The following is a 17,821-nucleotide window of genomic DNA, read 5'->3' as shown; positions in this document are numbered from 1 at the left end:
CTTATTTTACCATAACAAATGTTTTTGCAAATTTGGGACATCTGGTGTTACTTTGTTTCAAATGAAATGTGGAAAGTCAAATTAGGAATCTCTTGTATAAAATGAACGCATTCTTGTTAGTCAGTTCATATTTTCGAAAAGAATATGTGAAGAACTAGCGATCAAAATAAGCCTCGTTAAGTTAAGATTGATGATATTAATTATTGAACATCTAGTGTTTGTGATGTAGACTTCATCCTCTTGTGATTTGTGAGGCATTCTTGTTAAAACAAAAACACTATAATTAGTCTATTAGAAATAAGTTGGTAGAGATGCAAGAAACAATAAGGACCACCACATTTGGATAACCTTACTTCATCTTCTTTTCCTCCTTTGTCACTTGTTTATTTTTAGCCATCACATCTTTACTGGTTACTCATTAAGGGAACCAAATAATGGCAATGCATCATTGTTGTAATTGTAGGGGTACAATTACGTCCTATCATCATCAGTGGGGAAGCCAGAACTTTGTTAGTGACACAGCCCGATTTTTCACTAAAGGAATTCAAATATACATGACTCAGGAGCCACCCTCATCCAATCAATTTGCACCACTCGAATCAGTTTTCAGGCGGCGTCTACTTACAGGGATTGGCACAGCTTCTCTACTAGCCTTGGGTGCCAATTTTGCTGGAATTACTAGTTCCTTACTAGGCATATCGCCCGATGGTGCTCGGAGTCTTAGGCTTGATGTAATTTATCCTATCGGTGGTTATACTCGATGCCTTGACACAAATGAAGGATTTGGTTAGTAAGTAGTTACTCTTCCTTCTGTCTCAAATTATCTGTCGCGATTTCTAAAACTAGTTGTCTCAAATTATTTGTCGCTGTTAATGGATGCGGATAAAAAAAATGTAAACACCTTATAGTTGTTCAGATTACAACTTTTTGACGCATCCATTGTAAAACATGGAATATAACAATGAGTATAGATGATTTAGCCATGTTTAAGGATGAAAGAAGTAAAAGATAACGATAAAAATACTTCCAAAGTAATACGTTCTAGAGAGTTTTCTAACTGAGCTATCACGTGTTTGTATTTTCCATTTAAATTATCATCAACTATCTATTAAAACACCTTTGCTAGTATATGATGGTGCGCTACGCATTCTCTTTTTGTTAAAAAATGGTGTCAAATAGCACTCCATGCGGATAATTAAAGAAACTAATTGAAAATTTTAAAAAAGAAAATTAAGAGATTATGATAAGAGGTAGAGGTATGGACTGCGTACATCTTACCCCCAGACCCCACTAGGTGGGAATACACTGGGTTTGTTGTTGTTGTATGATAAAGAAACACACCTGAAGTATCACGTTTTTGCAAGTTTTCTAACTAGACTATCGGGTATTTGTGTTTCCTACTTGAACTATCACCAACTATTGTGAAAACAGGCCTCAAAATTAATGAGTAGCTGTCATGTGGACTAAATTTTATGGAAAAAATTAAGTTTTCACTCGTAAAAACATGATACTTCATGTGTATTTTTGATCGTTATCTAAAAAACGACTTATTTTCTTTTTGTACAGAGTTTGTATATCCATCAAACTGGGTGGGAGATCAAGCAGTATTGTATCGAGCTGCAGGAAAAGCAGAACGATCACTAGATCCGCCATCGCTGAGCAACAATGGCGGAGATAGTAGGCGTAGAAATGTAAATGAACCAGTTGTCGCATTTGGTCCGCCAGGATCAAAAGGAGAGCTCAATGTTAGTGTCATTGTTGCACCAGTTCCTATTGATTTCAAGTAAGCTTCCTAATATTACCTTAAAAATGAAAAAATTTGGTTGTCATGGAGAATTTCAAAGGGATGCCTTGGAGTAACTGATAAAGTTGCTGTCATATGATCAGGTCATGAGTTCAAGCCTTAGAAACAGTCTCTGGCAGTAATGCAAGGTAAGGCTGCGGACAATACAACCTTGTGGTGGGGCCCTTCCCCGGACCTTGCACACAACGGGAACTTTAGTCTCCGGGCTGCCCTTTTTTTATGAGTTGAGAATTTTGGGAGATGTTTGGCTTGTCTAGACTTGTATATTAGTAGTTATTTTCTTTGCAATCTTTTAGTAATTTCTAGGTAGTCCCCTAAAGGTAAGACGGTGTAATGTGTCCTTTGTTTGATTCACTCTTGCTTTGTCAAAGGAAGTTTCTACCAAATACTTGTGGAAGATTATTTTTTGGACTTGTCAAACAAGATTGCTACTTGTTCAAACAAGTTGCTTCTTGTTCAAACAAAGTTGCTACTTGTCTCCATTTTCATCTCTATAAATAGAGGCCTTCTTTCTCAATTGTAATACACATCAAATTACAAGAGTTCTCTTTCATTCTCTTGTATTTATTCTTCCTTCCTATTAGAGTATTAAGTTAAGAGAGTTGGTGTTGAGAAATACTTTGTGTGAGCTCTTTCTTTTGAAGTGATCTTGTGAGATTTTCTCTTGGGATATTTGGGTTAATCAGAGTGACTACTCTAATTTTGTAATCTCTCTATTGTACTCTTGTTGATATAGTGAAGTTGTTCCTCTCCGCTCGTGGACGTAGGTCACACTGACCGAACCACGTTAAATTTGTGCCTCCTTTATTTTTTCTTTAAGTACCGTTACTATCAACTTGTTATTGTCTTTGTTATTGTCATTATAACATTATTTGGCTAAATTCCGCAATAACCGAGTTCTCGATCCTAACAAATTGGTATCAGAGATGGATCTAACCAGGTTATTTTTCAGTAGCCAAAATGACTATAACAAAGACTTACGTTGAGAAATTTGATCGAAGTGCAAACTTCGGGATGTGACAATTAAAGATGGAAGCTATCTTAATTCAGGATGGCTTAGATATGGCACTAGAAGAAAAGGAGAAGAAGCCGAAAAAAATGACAGACGAAGAATTTGCCGTTATAGACAAAAAGGCAAAATCAGGTATTATTCTAAATCTCTCAAATGAAGTTTTACGTGAAGTATCTTCAGAAACCACAGCAAAAGGCACGTGGGAAAAACTAAAAGCCTCGTATATGAAGAGGACAGTGAAAAATCGACTTTACCTGAAGCAAAAGCTTTACACATTTCGTATGGTAGAAGGTACCTCTATACTCTCACATCTTGATGATTTTGATTCTATTCTTATGGATTTGAGTAATATAGACGCTGAAGTTAATGATGAAGACCAAGCCGTCTTATTACTTATTTCCTTACCCCAATCATTTAAGCATATTAAAGATACTATGCTTTATGGAAAGGATAATATCTCTTACAAAGAAATCAAATCTATCTTAAAAACAAAGGAACAAATAGATAGAGATATTACAGGGGGAAAGTAGCGCAGCCCATGGGGAAGGATTATTTGTAAGAGGTAGATCTAATAAGAAAGAATCAAACAGTGAGAGGTCTCAATCAAGGTCAAAGTCTAAACCTAGAAACATTGTGTGCAAATACTGTCATAAAAAAGGTCATCTCATTTCTAAATGCTATAAGTTGAAAAACAAAGAAAAGCGTAAGGAAAATAAAAATGAGCACCAAAATGCTGACTCCGCCGAAGCAAGTGTATCTGCTGATGAGTCTGAAGGAACAATATTCTTAGCAACTAATAATAGTTTTAAATCTAACGATGAGTGAATTTTGGATTCGGGTTGTTCTTATCATATGTGTCCCAATAGGTATTTGTTTAACACATTCGAATCTGTTGGAGGTGGAGTTGTCTTGATGGGCAACAATACTCCCTGCAAGGTTTTTGGTAAAGGTACAGTTCGAATTAGAATGCATGATGGTGTGGTGAGAACTCTCACGGATGTTATATATGTTCCCGACTTGAAGAAAAATCTCATTTCATTGGGCACTCTAGAATCTCTTGGGTGTAAATACACAGGTGAAGGTGGAGTTTTGAAAGTATCTTCAGGAGCTCATGTGATCATGAAAGCACACAGATCAGGTACATTGTACACTTTATTGGGATCCAATGTTACAGGTGCTGCTGCAGTTTCCACTTCAAATCAACTTGATCCCAACATCACCAAATTGTGGCATATGCGATTGGGGCATATGAGTGAAAAAGGTCTTTCCATCCTCAGCAAAAGAGGTCTACTGTGTAGACAAAGTATTGAAAAAATGGAGTTCTGCGAACACCGTGTGTTTGGAAAGCTGAAAAGAGTCAGCTTCAAATCTCCAGTAGTTCATCAAACAAAAAGTACTTTGGACTACATTCATTCAGATCTTTGGGGTCCTTCCCGTACCCAATCAAAAGGTGGTGCCAGGTATATGTTAACTTTCATTGGTGATTATTCAAGGAAGGTTTGGGTTTATTTTCTGAAAAACAAAAGTGATGTTTTCTTAACTTTCAAACAATGGAAAGTTTTGATTGAAAAGCAAACAGAAAAACAGGCCAAGCGGCTTAGAACAGATAATGGTTTGGAATTTTGTAATGACGAGTTCAATGAATTTTGCAAAAATGAAGGAATTGCTCGACATCGCATTATGAGGATGACACCTCAACAAAATGGTGTTGCAGAAAGGATGAACAGGACTCTTTTGGAAAGAGCCCGTTGTATGATTTCAAATGCTGGATTGACAAATATTTTTTGGGCTGAGGCTATCTCTACAGCTTGTTATGTTATCAACCGTGCTCCTTCTTCACCTTTGAACTTCAAGACTCCGGAGAAAATATGGTCAGGTACACCTGCTAATTATTCTGACTTAAAAGTTTTTGGTTTTCCTGCTTACATGCATGTAAATGATGGAAAATTAGAGCCAAGGGCTAAAAATTGTATTTTCCTTGGTTATGTATCTGGGGTGAAAGGATACAGACTTTGGTGCCCTGATCCCAAGTCACCAAAATTTATAATTAGCAGAGATGTAACTTTTGATGAATCCTCCATGTTACATTCTAGAAAAGAGTCTTCTAGCTCTTGTACCAAGAACAAAGAGCATGATGTGTATGAACAGGTGGAGGTTGAGCTTGGCATACCTTCTGAGCCAAGCTCATCATCAACTGTGGAACAAAATACAGTTGAAAATCCAGAAGTTGAGCCAGAAGTTGTGACTTCTGAAGTTGAATCAAATGAGTATTCCATAGCAAACACATAGACCAAGAAGATAAATTCTCAGACCAGAAAGGTATGAAGATTATGTTGTATTTGCTTTTTCAGATGCGCAAGAAACTGAAGAAATTGGAGAACCATCAAATTATTCAGAAGAAGTTTCTGGTGTTGATTCAGCCAAGTGGCTGATTGCAATGAATGAAGAAATTGAATCTCTTCATAAGTGTCACGCCTCAAATCCTATTGGGGCGGACTGACACCCGTAACCGAGGAGGCCCGGGAGACCCAGCTCATAACCTTATACTTCCCATGCATACCTCTATGACAACCCAAAATTCAGACAAAATCATGTCGCATATAAAAAAGAAAATAATCACCTGTATAAGCTCGAGCACACATATATATGTATATACAATACTTGGCCGTTAGAGCCATCACGTCTATTAACAAAACACCACCTTGACTGTACATTAGGTCTACAAAGCCTCTAGACAATACATAGAGTTTAACTAAGGTCGGGACACACCCCGCCATATAACTAACTTCTATACAATACCAAAAGTGACTGGATATGACACGGAAAGCCCCGAAGCAAACTGGAGATCACCAAAAGCAGCTGGATATCCTGGCTCCTACTTGTGCGGTGTATGAGCTGAGGTACCTGTGCCTGCAGCATGAAATGCAGGTCCCCCGTGGGGGACGTCAGTACGAAATATGTACTGAGTATGTAAAGCTATAGATAATCACATATGATATAGGAGCTCAATAGAAATCAGAAACAAGTGAATAAATCGTAATAGGAGTGGACCACACTTACTAGAACTTGTGACAACCTGTACATTGTATTTATTCAACCACTTTACCTTCGTTCTTATCATCTTTGTAATCATTACTGTACTATACTGTGACCATTAGGCTGCCTCCAGTACATATCAACTGGGATCGACCTATGATAGGCTTATGCCCCTGGGATACCACCCATAAACACATAAATAGGGATCGAACATCCTATTGGTGATCTACACTTCCTTCCATATAAAGCTCCATATGGTGCCATTTTGATACTTGAATGATAGCTATTATTGTAGGCAAACTCAATAAGAGGTAAATGATCATCCCAGTTGCCCTTAAAATCTATTACACAAGCTCGTAGCATATCTTCAAGTGTTTGGATGGTACGTTCTGCTTGTCTATTTGTTTGAGGGTGAAAAGCTGTACTCAACTTCACTTGTGTTCCTAAATACCTCTGAAAAGACTTTCAAAAGTTTGCGGTAAATTGGGTTCCCCGATCTGATATAATAGAAATTGGCACTCCATGTAATCGGACTATCTCTTTAATGTACAGTTTCGCATACTCTTCAACTGTGTAAGTGGTCCTAACTAGTAGAAAATGTGCGGATTTGGTAAGCCTATCAACAATCACCCATATAGAATCGAACTTTCAAGATGTATGAGGCAAACCAATAACGAAATACATGTTGATCATGTCCCACTTCCAGCTTGGAAGATCAATGCATTGCATATAACCTCCGGGTTTTTGGTGCTCAACTTTAACTCTTTGACAATTTGGACATTCAGCTACAAATTCTGCAATGCTCTTCTTCATGTCATTCCACCAATACATATCTTTCAAATCTTGATACATTTTGGTTGATCCTGGATGAATGGAATACCTTGAACAATGTGCCTCTGTCATAATCTTCTTTCTTAACCCATCTATATCCGGCACACACAATCGGTTTTGGCACTGAAGTACTCCTTCTCGCGTAAGCTCAAATGCCTTGGTCGCACCACTCTGAATGTTCTCCTTAAGCTGTAATAAAATAGGATCTGCATATTGCTTCTCTTTCACTTCAGCTACTAATGAAGATCCCACAACATTATATACGATAAGATCTTTATCCAGAGTTTCAAGAAGGAGAACTCCCAAACTAGCTAACTGGTGAAGATCTTTAATCATCCCTTGCCTTTCTATAGGTGCCATCATAGCCTTCCGACTTAACGCATCAGCTACCACATTTGCTTTCCCTGGATGGTACAAGATATCAACATCATAGTCCTTTAATAGTTCAAGCCATCTCCGCTGCCTTAAATTTAGATCCTTCTGATTAAAAATATATTGCAAGCTCTTATGGTCAGTATATATATCAAAATAAACCCCATATAAGTAGTGGTGCCATATCTTTAAAGCAAAAATAACTGCTGCCAGCTCAAGATCGTGTGTAGAATAATTTTTCTCATGCGGCCGCAATTGTCTAGAAGCATATGCTATTACCTTACCATGCTGCATCAATACACATCCTAAACCAATTCTGAAAGCATCACAATACACTGTATACCCTTCGGTGCCTTCTGGAAGTACCAACACGGGTGTAGAAATCAACTTGTTCTTTAAATCTTGAAAACTCTTCTCACAGGCATCATTCCATTGGAATTTGGATGCTTTATGGTTAGCTTGGTTAAGGGTGCTAAAATGGAAGAAAAGCCTTCAACAAACCTTCTATAATAATCGGCCAACCCGAGAAAACTATGAATCTCCGTAGGCGTTGTGGGCCTTGGCCAGTTCTTCACAGCTTCTATCTTTTGAGCATCAACCTTTATCCATTCACTAGATACAATATGACCCAAAAATGCCACCGACTTTAACCAAAACTCACATTTAGAGAAATTTGCATAAAGCTTACAATCACGAAGAGTCTGCAATGCTTGTCATAAGTGATTGGAATGGTCCTCTTCTGATCTAGAATAAACTAGAATATCATCTATAAAAACTATCACAAATACATCCAGGAATGGCTTAAACACCCTATTCATCAAATCCATAAAAGCTGCGGGTGCATTTGTTAGCCCAAATGACATAACTAGAAACTCATAATGATCATACCGTGTTCGGAAAGCTATCTTGGGTATATCCTTCTCTTTGACCCTCACTTGGTGGTAACCTGACCTCAAATCAATCTTAGAAAAGCACTTGGCGCCCTGTAACTAATCAAATAAATCATCAATTCTTGGGAGAGAATATTTATTCTTAATAGTCACCTTATTCAATTGCCGATAATCAATACACATCCTCAGCGAGCCATCCTTTTTGCGCACAAATAACACTGGTGCTCCCCAGGGGGACATACTAGGCCTTATGAATCCCTTCTCTAGCAAATCTTTCAATTGCTCTTTCAATTCTCGTAATTCTGCTGGGGCCATTCTATACAGAGAAATAGAGATTGGTTGGGTTCCTGGTATTACATCAATACCAAACTCTACTTCTCGTTCAGGAGGCAAACCTGGAAGATCTTCAGGAAATACATCAGAAAATTCATTTACCACCAGAACAACGTGAAGAGTTGGTGGCTCCGCTTCTGTATCCCTTACTCTAACTAAATGATATATGTATCCCTTGGAAATCATTCTTCTTGCCTTAAAATAAGAAATAAATCTACCTCTTGGTGCACCAATTTCACCTTTCCATTCAAGGACTGATTCATTTAGAAAATGGAAATATACCTTTTTTGTGCAGCAATCAATTGTGGCATAACAAGACGCCAACCAGTCCATACCCATTATAACATCAAAATCTACCATTTCTAACTCCACGAGATCAGCCATCGTATCACGACCACAAACAGTTACTATGCAGTTTCGGTAAACCCTTCTAGCTATAATAGATTCCCCAACCGGTGTGGACACTTCAAATGGCTTAAATAACAGTTCGGGTATTCTTTCGAACTTTCCAGCAACCAATGGAGTAACATAAGATAATGTAGAACCGGGATCAATTTAGTCATATACATCGAATGAAAAGATAGACAACGTACCCGTAACCACATCTGGGGAAGCCTCTAAATTCTGTCGATCCGCTACAGCATACGTACGATTTTGAGCCCCGCTAGAACTCGTGGCTCCTCTATCACCTCTAACACGACCCATTAGTTGTGCACCCCTTCCTGAATAAGGTATCATGATGATGATGCAATAAATGACCCTGTAGGTCGTGCCATACCCCCTATGCCCTTTCGTGGGCATTCTCTCATCATATGCCCCGACATACCGCACCAAAAGCAAACATTAGTCCCCAGCCGACATGCGCCCAAATGATACCTTCCACATTTATTGCATGGCTCTCGAGGAGGTCTCGATTGTCTCATATTCCCTTGCCCTTGGTACCCCACTGTCCGTGAACTCTGACTCTCACTTCTGTGCCCAAATTAATTTCCTCTGGACCCTTGGAACTGTAGTGGGGCACTAGTTGCAGCATAAGAAGATAATGGCCTAGGTGGTCTAGTAGAAAACTGTGGTCTGAACCCTCCTTGGGATGCCATAAACTGCCCTGTAGATCTGGCCCTCTTGGAATATCCTCTTTCTAATTCCTGTGTTCTTCTCCTCTGCCTCTGATCTTCTATTTTCTGTGCAAAAGCTTAGATCCTCGCTATGTCCATATCTTTGTTCAAAGCGGTAATAATACAATCTCAAACCAGATATGGATCCAGCCTATCCATATATTGATGAACTCTGTCATCCATAGTAGCTACAATATTAGGAGCATATCTCGACAAGAAATTAAATCGGAGACTGTACTCCCTCACGCTCATATTTCCCTGACGAAGATTTAAAAATTGATCTGCATGGGCCTGACGAATCTCAAATGGAAGATAATGATCAAGAAATGCCTCTTTGAACTCTTTCCAAGTAGCTGGGGGTGCATCAATACCCCTAGATCGTTTCTAGTCCTCGTACCAATATATAGCCTCCCCTTTAAATCTATACGCTGCTAACTCCACTGTCTCTCTACCCGTTACATACATAACATCTAAGGCCCTTTGAATTTGATCAATAAAGTCCTGTGGGTCCTCGTTAAGATCTGATCCAGTAAAAGTGGGAGGATCCATCTTAAGAAAATTCTGTGTTCGAAGGCTAGCCGCCCTATCTGTACCACTAGGACCCGTGGTAGGAATGGCTTGCCCTTGAGCTTGCCCAGTAACTATACGAGTCAAAAGTTGCACTGCATTTCTAAGATCTTGATCAGCAACATTAATAGGTGGCTCTGGGGATATAGTTCTCCTCCCCCTTATTTCTTCCAGAGTGGAAGAAGTTTCTGATGCATGCTCAGCTGGAGCCTCAGTTTGATTAGCTGGTATAGTGGGTGACTTACTAATCCCCTTTCCGGCAGCCACATCTACTTGTTTACCGATATTCTTGCTTTTGGTAACCAGCATCATTACTATAATAAAAGAAAAAAACAAATTCAGTGGTCAACTATGACTTCATATACAATATAGGCTCTATCGCACGATCTAAGACATGAAGAAAAAAAACAATTCCTAAATGTTCATAGCCACCTGTTTATAGATGCGGTGCACGACACACCGATAAACAAGACTCTACATAGACATGACTTTGTAGACTCACTAGGACAAACTTCTCTGATACCATTATTGTCACGCCTCAAATCTTATTGGGGCGGACTGGCACTCGTAACCGAGGAGGCCCGGGAAAACGAGCTCATAACCTTATACTTCCCATGCATACCTCTATGACAACCCAAAATTCGGACAACATCATGTCACATATAAAAGAAAATAATCACCTGTATAAGCTCGAGCACACATATATATGTATATACAATACTTGGCCGTTAGAGCCATCACGTCTATTAACAAAACACCACCTTGACTGTACATTAGGTCTATAAAGCCTCTAGACAATACATAGAGTTTAACTAAGGTTGGGACACACCCCGCCATATAACTAACTTCTATACAATACCAAAAGTGACTGGATATGACACGGAAAGCCTCGAAGCAAACTGGAGCTCATCAAAAACATCTGGATATCCTGGCTCTTACTTGTGCGGTGTATGAGCTGAGGTAACTGTGCCTGCAGCATGAAATATAGGTCCCCCATGGGGGACGTCAGTATGAAATATGTACTGAGTATGTAAAGATATAGATAATCACATATGATATAGGAGCTCAATAGAAATCAGAAACAAGTGAATAAATCGTAATAGGAGTGGACCACCCTTACTAGAACTTGTGACAACCTGTACATTGTATTTATTCAATCACTTTACCTTCGTTCTTATCATCTTTGTAATCATTACTGTACTGTACTGTGACCATTAGGCTGCCTCCAGTACATATCAACTGGGATCGACTCATGATAGGCTTATGCCCCTGGGATACCACCCATAAACACATAAATAGGGATCGACCCATGATAGGCTTACGCCCCTGGAATACCACCCGATAAGAGAGAACTTCCATCACTTAGTTCAATTAATCTTTGAGATTGTTATTTCGGTCGCCACCGCATTTTTTATACTTTGAAACAATGATACACCAATAAAAGACATATAAATAGACCATCAATGCAATAACAATGAAGTAAGAACTCATTGGCACATCAATGAAATATTTTGGAGTCATCAATGCCATAACAATGAAGTAGGAACTTATTGATATATCAATGAAACGTTTTGGAGTCATTAATAACACATGGATCTTGTTTGAGTAACCGGATACCTTCTGACATTCATTAGTGCAATAAACATGTAAGATTTGGAAAAAAAGTAAGTATTGGAATGTCTTGACATCTTGTAGGGTGGAAACAAGTTCATTGGTAACGTAGGACATCATACAAAACCATTATGGATCACATGTTATTGAATAACTTTGGAAACTTTCTTAATAGAACAATTGTTCACTTTCATACCAAAGATATGGTATAGAGTATGCTTTACATACCTGACTGTCAACCTTCAATACTAGTCCCAAATTGACTTCCCGTCTTTTCGGATTACTTTTCTACAATAAACATATATAGCAATCTAGTATTAGCAACCATACGTCACAATTCAATTATTTGAATTCACCAAACTAGTGGTTAAGTAGTAAGCCTTAATTACACCATAAAGGGTGTCACTTTAACCCTCTTATACTCTAATTACATTCACATGCCATGCATATTCATACAGCATCCTCCAATATCAAGTTTGGATTCATTTATCCTTCCAACCAATCTATTAAACCAAATTGAGCCATAGACATAAATAATCATCAATTCAATAGTATATCACCATATCCACCTTCCATAACTCAATTACCATATCCACCTTCCACAATTCAATACAGCCAAACCATGCAAAATAGTCCATAACCCTATTTCCATCACCTTTCAATAACAACCAATACGTATAATCCTCTATCACACATATACATATGGAAAAGAACAAAGGCAAACAATATTCATACCTTAGAATTCACCTCTTGATTATGCAATCTTGTTTGCACAAATAATAGGTGCCGTTCGAAGCTCTCGAGATGACAAACGCAGTTATCGAATTACTTTGGAATTTCTACGGTTGAATCAAAAGTAATTTAACGGTCAAATTTGGCTAGGTTTTGTTCTTTCTCAATGATTGATGATGAAAATGAGTTTTTGAACTTATATACATGTATATATACACATATTCCCATCCATAATATAATAGAAAATGACCAAAATGCCTTTAAAAGTTAAATAATGTCAAATCTGTCCTTTGGTACACTGGTTTGATAAGTTAAAGTAGATCGACCATAACTCTTTGCTCCGATATCGGATTTGGGTGAAATTGATATCGTTGGAAGGATAATTCAAAGGGATTTCATTTCATATAAAGTAGGCCACCCAGTTCGTCCTGTACAAGGAGTTATGGTCGTTTGAAGTTGACCCTAAAAATCTATTTTGATAGGCTGAAGTAAAACAAGTATAACTCCTTACTCAGACGTTGGATTTGGATGAAACCAATTGCATTGGAAAGAAGACTCAAAGATATTTCTTTTCATAGGTCGCAGCTCTCCCAGTACATTATATTAAGGGAGTTATGATCATTCGAAGTTGACCCAAAAATTCGGCTGGCCTCAGTAGTTTATGTGCAGGAAATTTTCCTGCACATTTACTATTCCCAAATATCCCGGCCACCGTTTTATATCTTTGAACGTACTCGATTATATCTTAAACCTATCCATTTTTGGAAATCTTTATATCGTTGGAAAGCTTATTCAATAACCTTCGCATGGAACCATCGACGGGCAAATTCTGGTATAAATAAAATAATAAAAAATTAATTCCATATAAATAAGACCAATACATGTACTTGAATACGCCAATACACGTACTTGAATACGGGGTGATACAATAAGAATGGTACTTTGTCTCTTGTGAAGCCGCTGTCAGGAAGTAGAATCATTGGTTGCAAATGGGTTTTCAAGAAAAAAGATGGAATTCTAGGGGTTAAAAATGCAAAGTATAAGGCATGATTAGTTGCAAAGGGCTATATTCAGGTGCAAGGAGTTGATTTTAATATATTTTCTCACCTGTTGTTAAACATAGTTCTATTTGTGTCTTGCTTGCCTTAGTTGCCATGCATGATTTGGAATTAGAACAGCTTGATGTTAAGACAGCTTTCTTACATGGCGAACTTGAGGAACAAATACATATGCATCAACCTGAAGGATTTAAAATTGAAGGAAAAGAAGATCATGTTTGCTTGTTAAAGAAATTCTTGTACGGATTAAAACAATCTCCAAGACAGTGGTACAAGAGGTTTGATTCCTTTATGTTGGGTCATGGTTATTCAAGAAGCATGTATGATAGTTGTTTTTACTTTTGAAAGTTAAATGATGGTTCATTCATTTACTTACTATTATATGTTGATGACATGCTTATTGCTGCTAAGGATTTGACAGAAATTCACAATTTGAAAAGTCAGCTGAAAAGTGAATTTGAAATGAAAGATTTGGGAGCAGCTAAGAAAATCCTTGGCATGGAGATCAGAAGAGATCGAGAAGCCCGCAGGCTATTTTTGACCCAAAAAAAGTACTTGAAGAAGGTTTTAGAGAGGTTTGGCATGAAAGAAACTAAACTAGTAAGTACTCCTCTTGCTGCTCATTTTAAGTTATCAGCTGCTCAATCACCGCAGTCAGAGGAAGAAGAAAGTTATATGGCACAGGTACCGTATTCTAGTGCAGTTGGCAGTATTATGTACGCAATGGTATGTACATGTCCAGATATTTCAGATGCAGTCAGTGTGGTAAGTCGATATATGGCTTATCTTGGAAAAGCACATTGGCAGGCAGTGAAATGGATTCTCAGATACTTGCATGGTACCTCAAACACATGTTTGGAATTTGGTAGAAATACTAACACTTTAGTTAGTTTTGAAGGCTCAGATTATGCAGGTGATCTTGATAAAAGAAGATCACTGACTGGCTACGTGTTTTGCATTGGTGGTTGTGCTATCAGTTGGAAAGCTACATTACAACACGTAGTAGCTTTATCTACTACCGAAGCAAAATATATGGCAGTGACCGAGGCTATCAAAGAAGCCTTATGGTTGAAGGGTCTATTTGCTGAACTCAGTCCACACCAAGGTGATATTATTATTTTCTGTGATAGTCAAAGTGCCATCCACTTGACTAAAGATCAAATGTATCATGAGAGGACGAAGCATATTGACATCAAGTATCATTTTATTCGGGAATCTATTATTGAAGGAAAGGTCTCTGCTCAGAAGATCAACACTAGAGACAATCCTGCAGACATGTTCACAAAGTCTCTTCCGGTCAGTAAGTTCAAGCTTTGCTTGAGCTTGATTGCCGTTTGTGAAGAATGATTTTGCCCACACAGGCTTTTGCGGAGAGGAAGCAAATTTACTATATTAACCAAACTCAGGCCAAGGTGGAGATTTGTAATGTGGCCTTTGTTTGATTCACTCTTGCTTTGTCAAAGGAAGTTTCTACCAAATACTTGTGGAAGATTATTTTTTGGACTTGTCAAACAAGATTGCTACTTGTTCAAACAAGGTTGCTACTTGTTCAAACAAGTTGCTTCTTGTTCAAACAAAGTTGCTACATGTGTACATTTTCATCTCTATAAATAGAGGCCTTCTTTCTCAATTGTAATACACATCAAATTACAAGAGTTCTCTTTCATTCTCTTGTATTTATTCTTCCTTCCTATTAGAGTATTAAGTTAAGAGAGTTGGTGTTGGGAAATACTTTGTGTGAGCCCTTTCTTTTGGAGTGATCTTGTGAGGTTTTCTCTTGGGATATTTGGGTTAATTAGAGTGACTACTCTAATTTTGTAATCTCTCTATTGTACCCTTGTTGATATAGTGAAGTTGTTCCTCTCCGCTCGTGGATGTAGGTCACACTGACCGAACTACGTTAAATTTGTGCCTCCTTTATTTTTTCTTTAAGTACCGTTACTATCAACTTGTTATTGTCTTTGTTATTGTCATTATAACATTATTTGGATAAATTTCGCAATAACCGGGTTCTCGATCCTAACGGACGGCATACAGTAGACCCTTGTGGTCCGGTCATTTTCTGAATCTCATGTATAGTGGGAGCTTTAATGCACGGATCAATCATTTCTTTTTAGTTAGTCACCTAAAGGTGGCATTATCATGTGGAGCCACGTGTTCTCTGTATCTCTCTTCGAAGCTCTTCAGATTGTTACATTACCTTATTGAATTCTACTATAATTGTGTTTTATTTCAAAAAAAAATTCTTAATGGAACAAAGCAACACAATATAATCCACAATATAGTCGTTAAAAGAGAACTGTTTACGGGAGAAGTTATTCATTCAACAATTTTTACGCCTTTTTTTTTTAATTAGTTTTCTCATAGATAGGCCAACTGGTCAAATCATATTAAAATATTTTACTTCTTTTGCCTTTGATTTCTCTTCTTTTGAGTCGAGGGTCTATTGCAGTCCGACTCTCCTCAGACCTCATTTATCATACTACACTAAATATGTTGTTATCGTTGTTGTTTGATTATCATCGTTCTACGTTTCCGTTCGTTAAGCTTTCACATGACGCCTTGTTATTTCGATCGCAACGCGACTTTTGGCAGGATAGAGGCATTTGGAGAACCAAAGGAAGTTGGTGAAGCCATAGTGCAGACTATTACAGGATCAGGCAAACGTCCTAATGTGAAAGGGACATTGATTCAAGCGAATATAAGAGAGGATTCAAATTCTTTGAAATACTACACATTGGAATTCCAAGTTGAAAGTCCAACGTTTCAAAGACACAATGTTGCTGTTTGTTGTGCTAGAGGAGGAAAGTTATTCACTTTGAATTCCCAAGCTCCACAATCAATTTGGCCTATGGTGAAAAAAGATTTCTATAGAATTGCTGATTCTTTTAGCTTGACATCATGAAGACCCGAACGGATTGATATAGTCAGTCTTGATAGAGAGCGCGTGAAGCTCATCATTACCTCGTAAGGGCATTGAGACCATAACATGCTACATGAAACCGTCACTTTTGTATAGTGTTGTCACATAGCTGCCCCGCCTAGCGAAGTTTCCGTGATAAGAGATACAAACGTTTTTGTACGAGTTTATGACAAGTGTTGTCTTTCTTTCATTTTCTTAGGGTCTTTTTTTCTTTATTTTATTTTGATTTTAGTTTTTGGGGAGAAGGAAAGATCAATATGGCATGGGGTTTTGTTGTAATTATATTATGTGATAAAAGGAACATCTGTTTTTTTTGACTTACATTTTTGATAAATTAGTTTAGGTCTACGCGCTTCGCGTGTGTATTTCACTTCAATGAGTTTAAACACTACATTAAATATGATATTTATTTAAATAATAAAAATGAACCCAACATCTTTTGAACATGTAAAGAAGGATAATTTATTTAATTAATTATATAGCATTTGTAGTATCTAAGATACAAATAAAGTAGTGAAAATGTGAAATACATTGGCATCCCCTTATATTTGTCAGTAAATTCAATTTTAAAAATAATTTTGTATTTACTCTCATGTGTATATTAAAATTTTAAGTTAACCGTATGCTTTAAAATTGAAAAGTACGAAGTTACGTCAGAGATTCAATAACGGAAGTTACTTACCACATTAAAAGATTTTTTGTTATTTTTGATCAATAACACCAGCATAATAGAAAAAGAAATCTGAAACTAGAATATTAAATTAAAAAATCAAGTTAGAAACTCAATAACAAAATTACTTACAAACATACAAAAATAATTTGTTATGCTATTATGTATTGTAGAAGGAAGATTATTTAATTTATAGAAATCCAACATCTTTTTTCCTTAAAAAAAAGGATACTTAAATATGAAAAATTTTCTTTATTTTTTGAGAAAAGTAAAAATTAATTATGATAATAAATTATTTATAATAGTTTTTTCTTTCTAAGTAAATTATTTATGTTAGTATATAATTTTCTTTCTAACTCACATTGAGGCATGGAAAATTTATCCAAAAATAAATTAGGATTCCTACCTAAAAATAAATCATAAAATTAGGAATAATCATAATAAGAAAACCTTCTCCAATTAAACATTTAATATCATAAAAATAATAATTAAAAAAAAAGGTGAAAAACAATTTTATCTATTGCGGAGATTTTTAATGAAGGAAAAAAATTCAAATCACTTTTTTAAGGATCTTCACACTTTTGATATATTATATAGATATAAAGTATAGATAAGTCTCTTCTACTTACTTTCTTGTGATTCGAGATGACATATTGTATGCTCAGATCTACTGAAATCGACAAAGAAAAACTACTTACGTTTGTTTGGATAGTCTCAAAAGAGCAAATCAAAATAAAAATTGTTCAAATGATTATAAATTTTACATGATAATCCAAACAATTCTCTAATATGACATTAGTTATTGGACGGTTAACTTTGTTATAACAAGAACATCTTTATAAATTATGCTTATACTAAACAATTTGT

General features: G+C 36.9%; 1 protein-coding gene across 3 annotated transcripts; it reads left to right on the top strand.

Annotated features, from left to right (window-relative positions):
- Nucleotides 1–4: 4 nt before the first annotated feature.
- On the top strand, nucleotides 5–16,599 carry LOC107851807 (psbP domain-containing protein 7, chloroplastic). 3 transcript variants are annotated; one of them, XM_016696905.2, is made up of 3 exons: nucleotides 5–786; nucleotides 1,567–1,783; nucleotides 15,957–16,599. In XM_016696905.2, the coding sequence occupies exons 1-3, from the start codon at nucleotides 435–437 to the stop codon at nucleotides 16,264–16,266; spliced, it is 879 nt and encodes a 292-aa protein (XP_016552391.2). In that variant the 5' UTR covers nucleotides 5–434; the 3' UTR covers nucleotides 16,267–16,599. The 3 variants fall into 3 exon arrangements, with proteins under 3 accessions (XP_016552391.2, XP_047256675.1, XP_047256674.1); XM_047400719.1 differs by having other exon boundaries at nucleotides 5–790; XM_047400718.1 differs by lacking the exons at nucleotides 5–786; nucleotides 1,567–1,783 and adding an exon at nucleotides 2,955–4,692 and having other exon boundaries at nucleotides 15,957–16,058.
- The last annotated feature ends 1,222 nt before the right edge of the window (nucleotides 16,600–17,821 follow it).

Source organism: Capsicum annuum, chromosome 12 (assembly GCF_002878395.1).
Source record: "Capsicum annuum cultivar UCD-10X-F1 chromosome 12, UCD10Xv1.1, whole genome shotgun sequence".
In the NCBI taxonomy this organism is placed as follows: Eukaryota; Viridiplantae; Streptophyta; class Magnoliopsida; order Solanales; family Solanaceae; genus Capsicum; species Capsicum annuum.
The sequence above is the reverse complement of the archived record's forward strand: the minus strand, read 5'-3'. Positions and strand labels throughout refer to the sequence as shown.

What these genes read in the sequence shown, in the direction of transcription:
- LOC107851807 (XM_047400718.1), top strand. Translation starts at nt 3,669, where the DNA reads ATGTGTCCCAATAGGTATTTGTTTAACACATTCGAATCTGTTGGAGGT.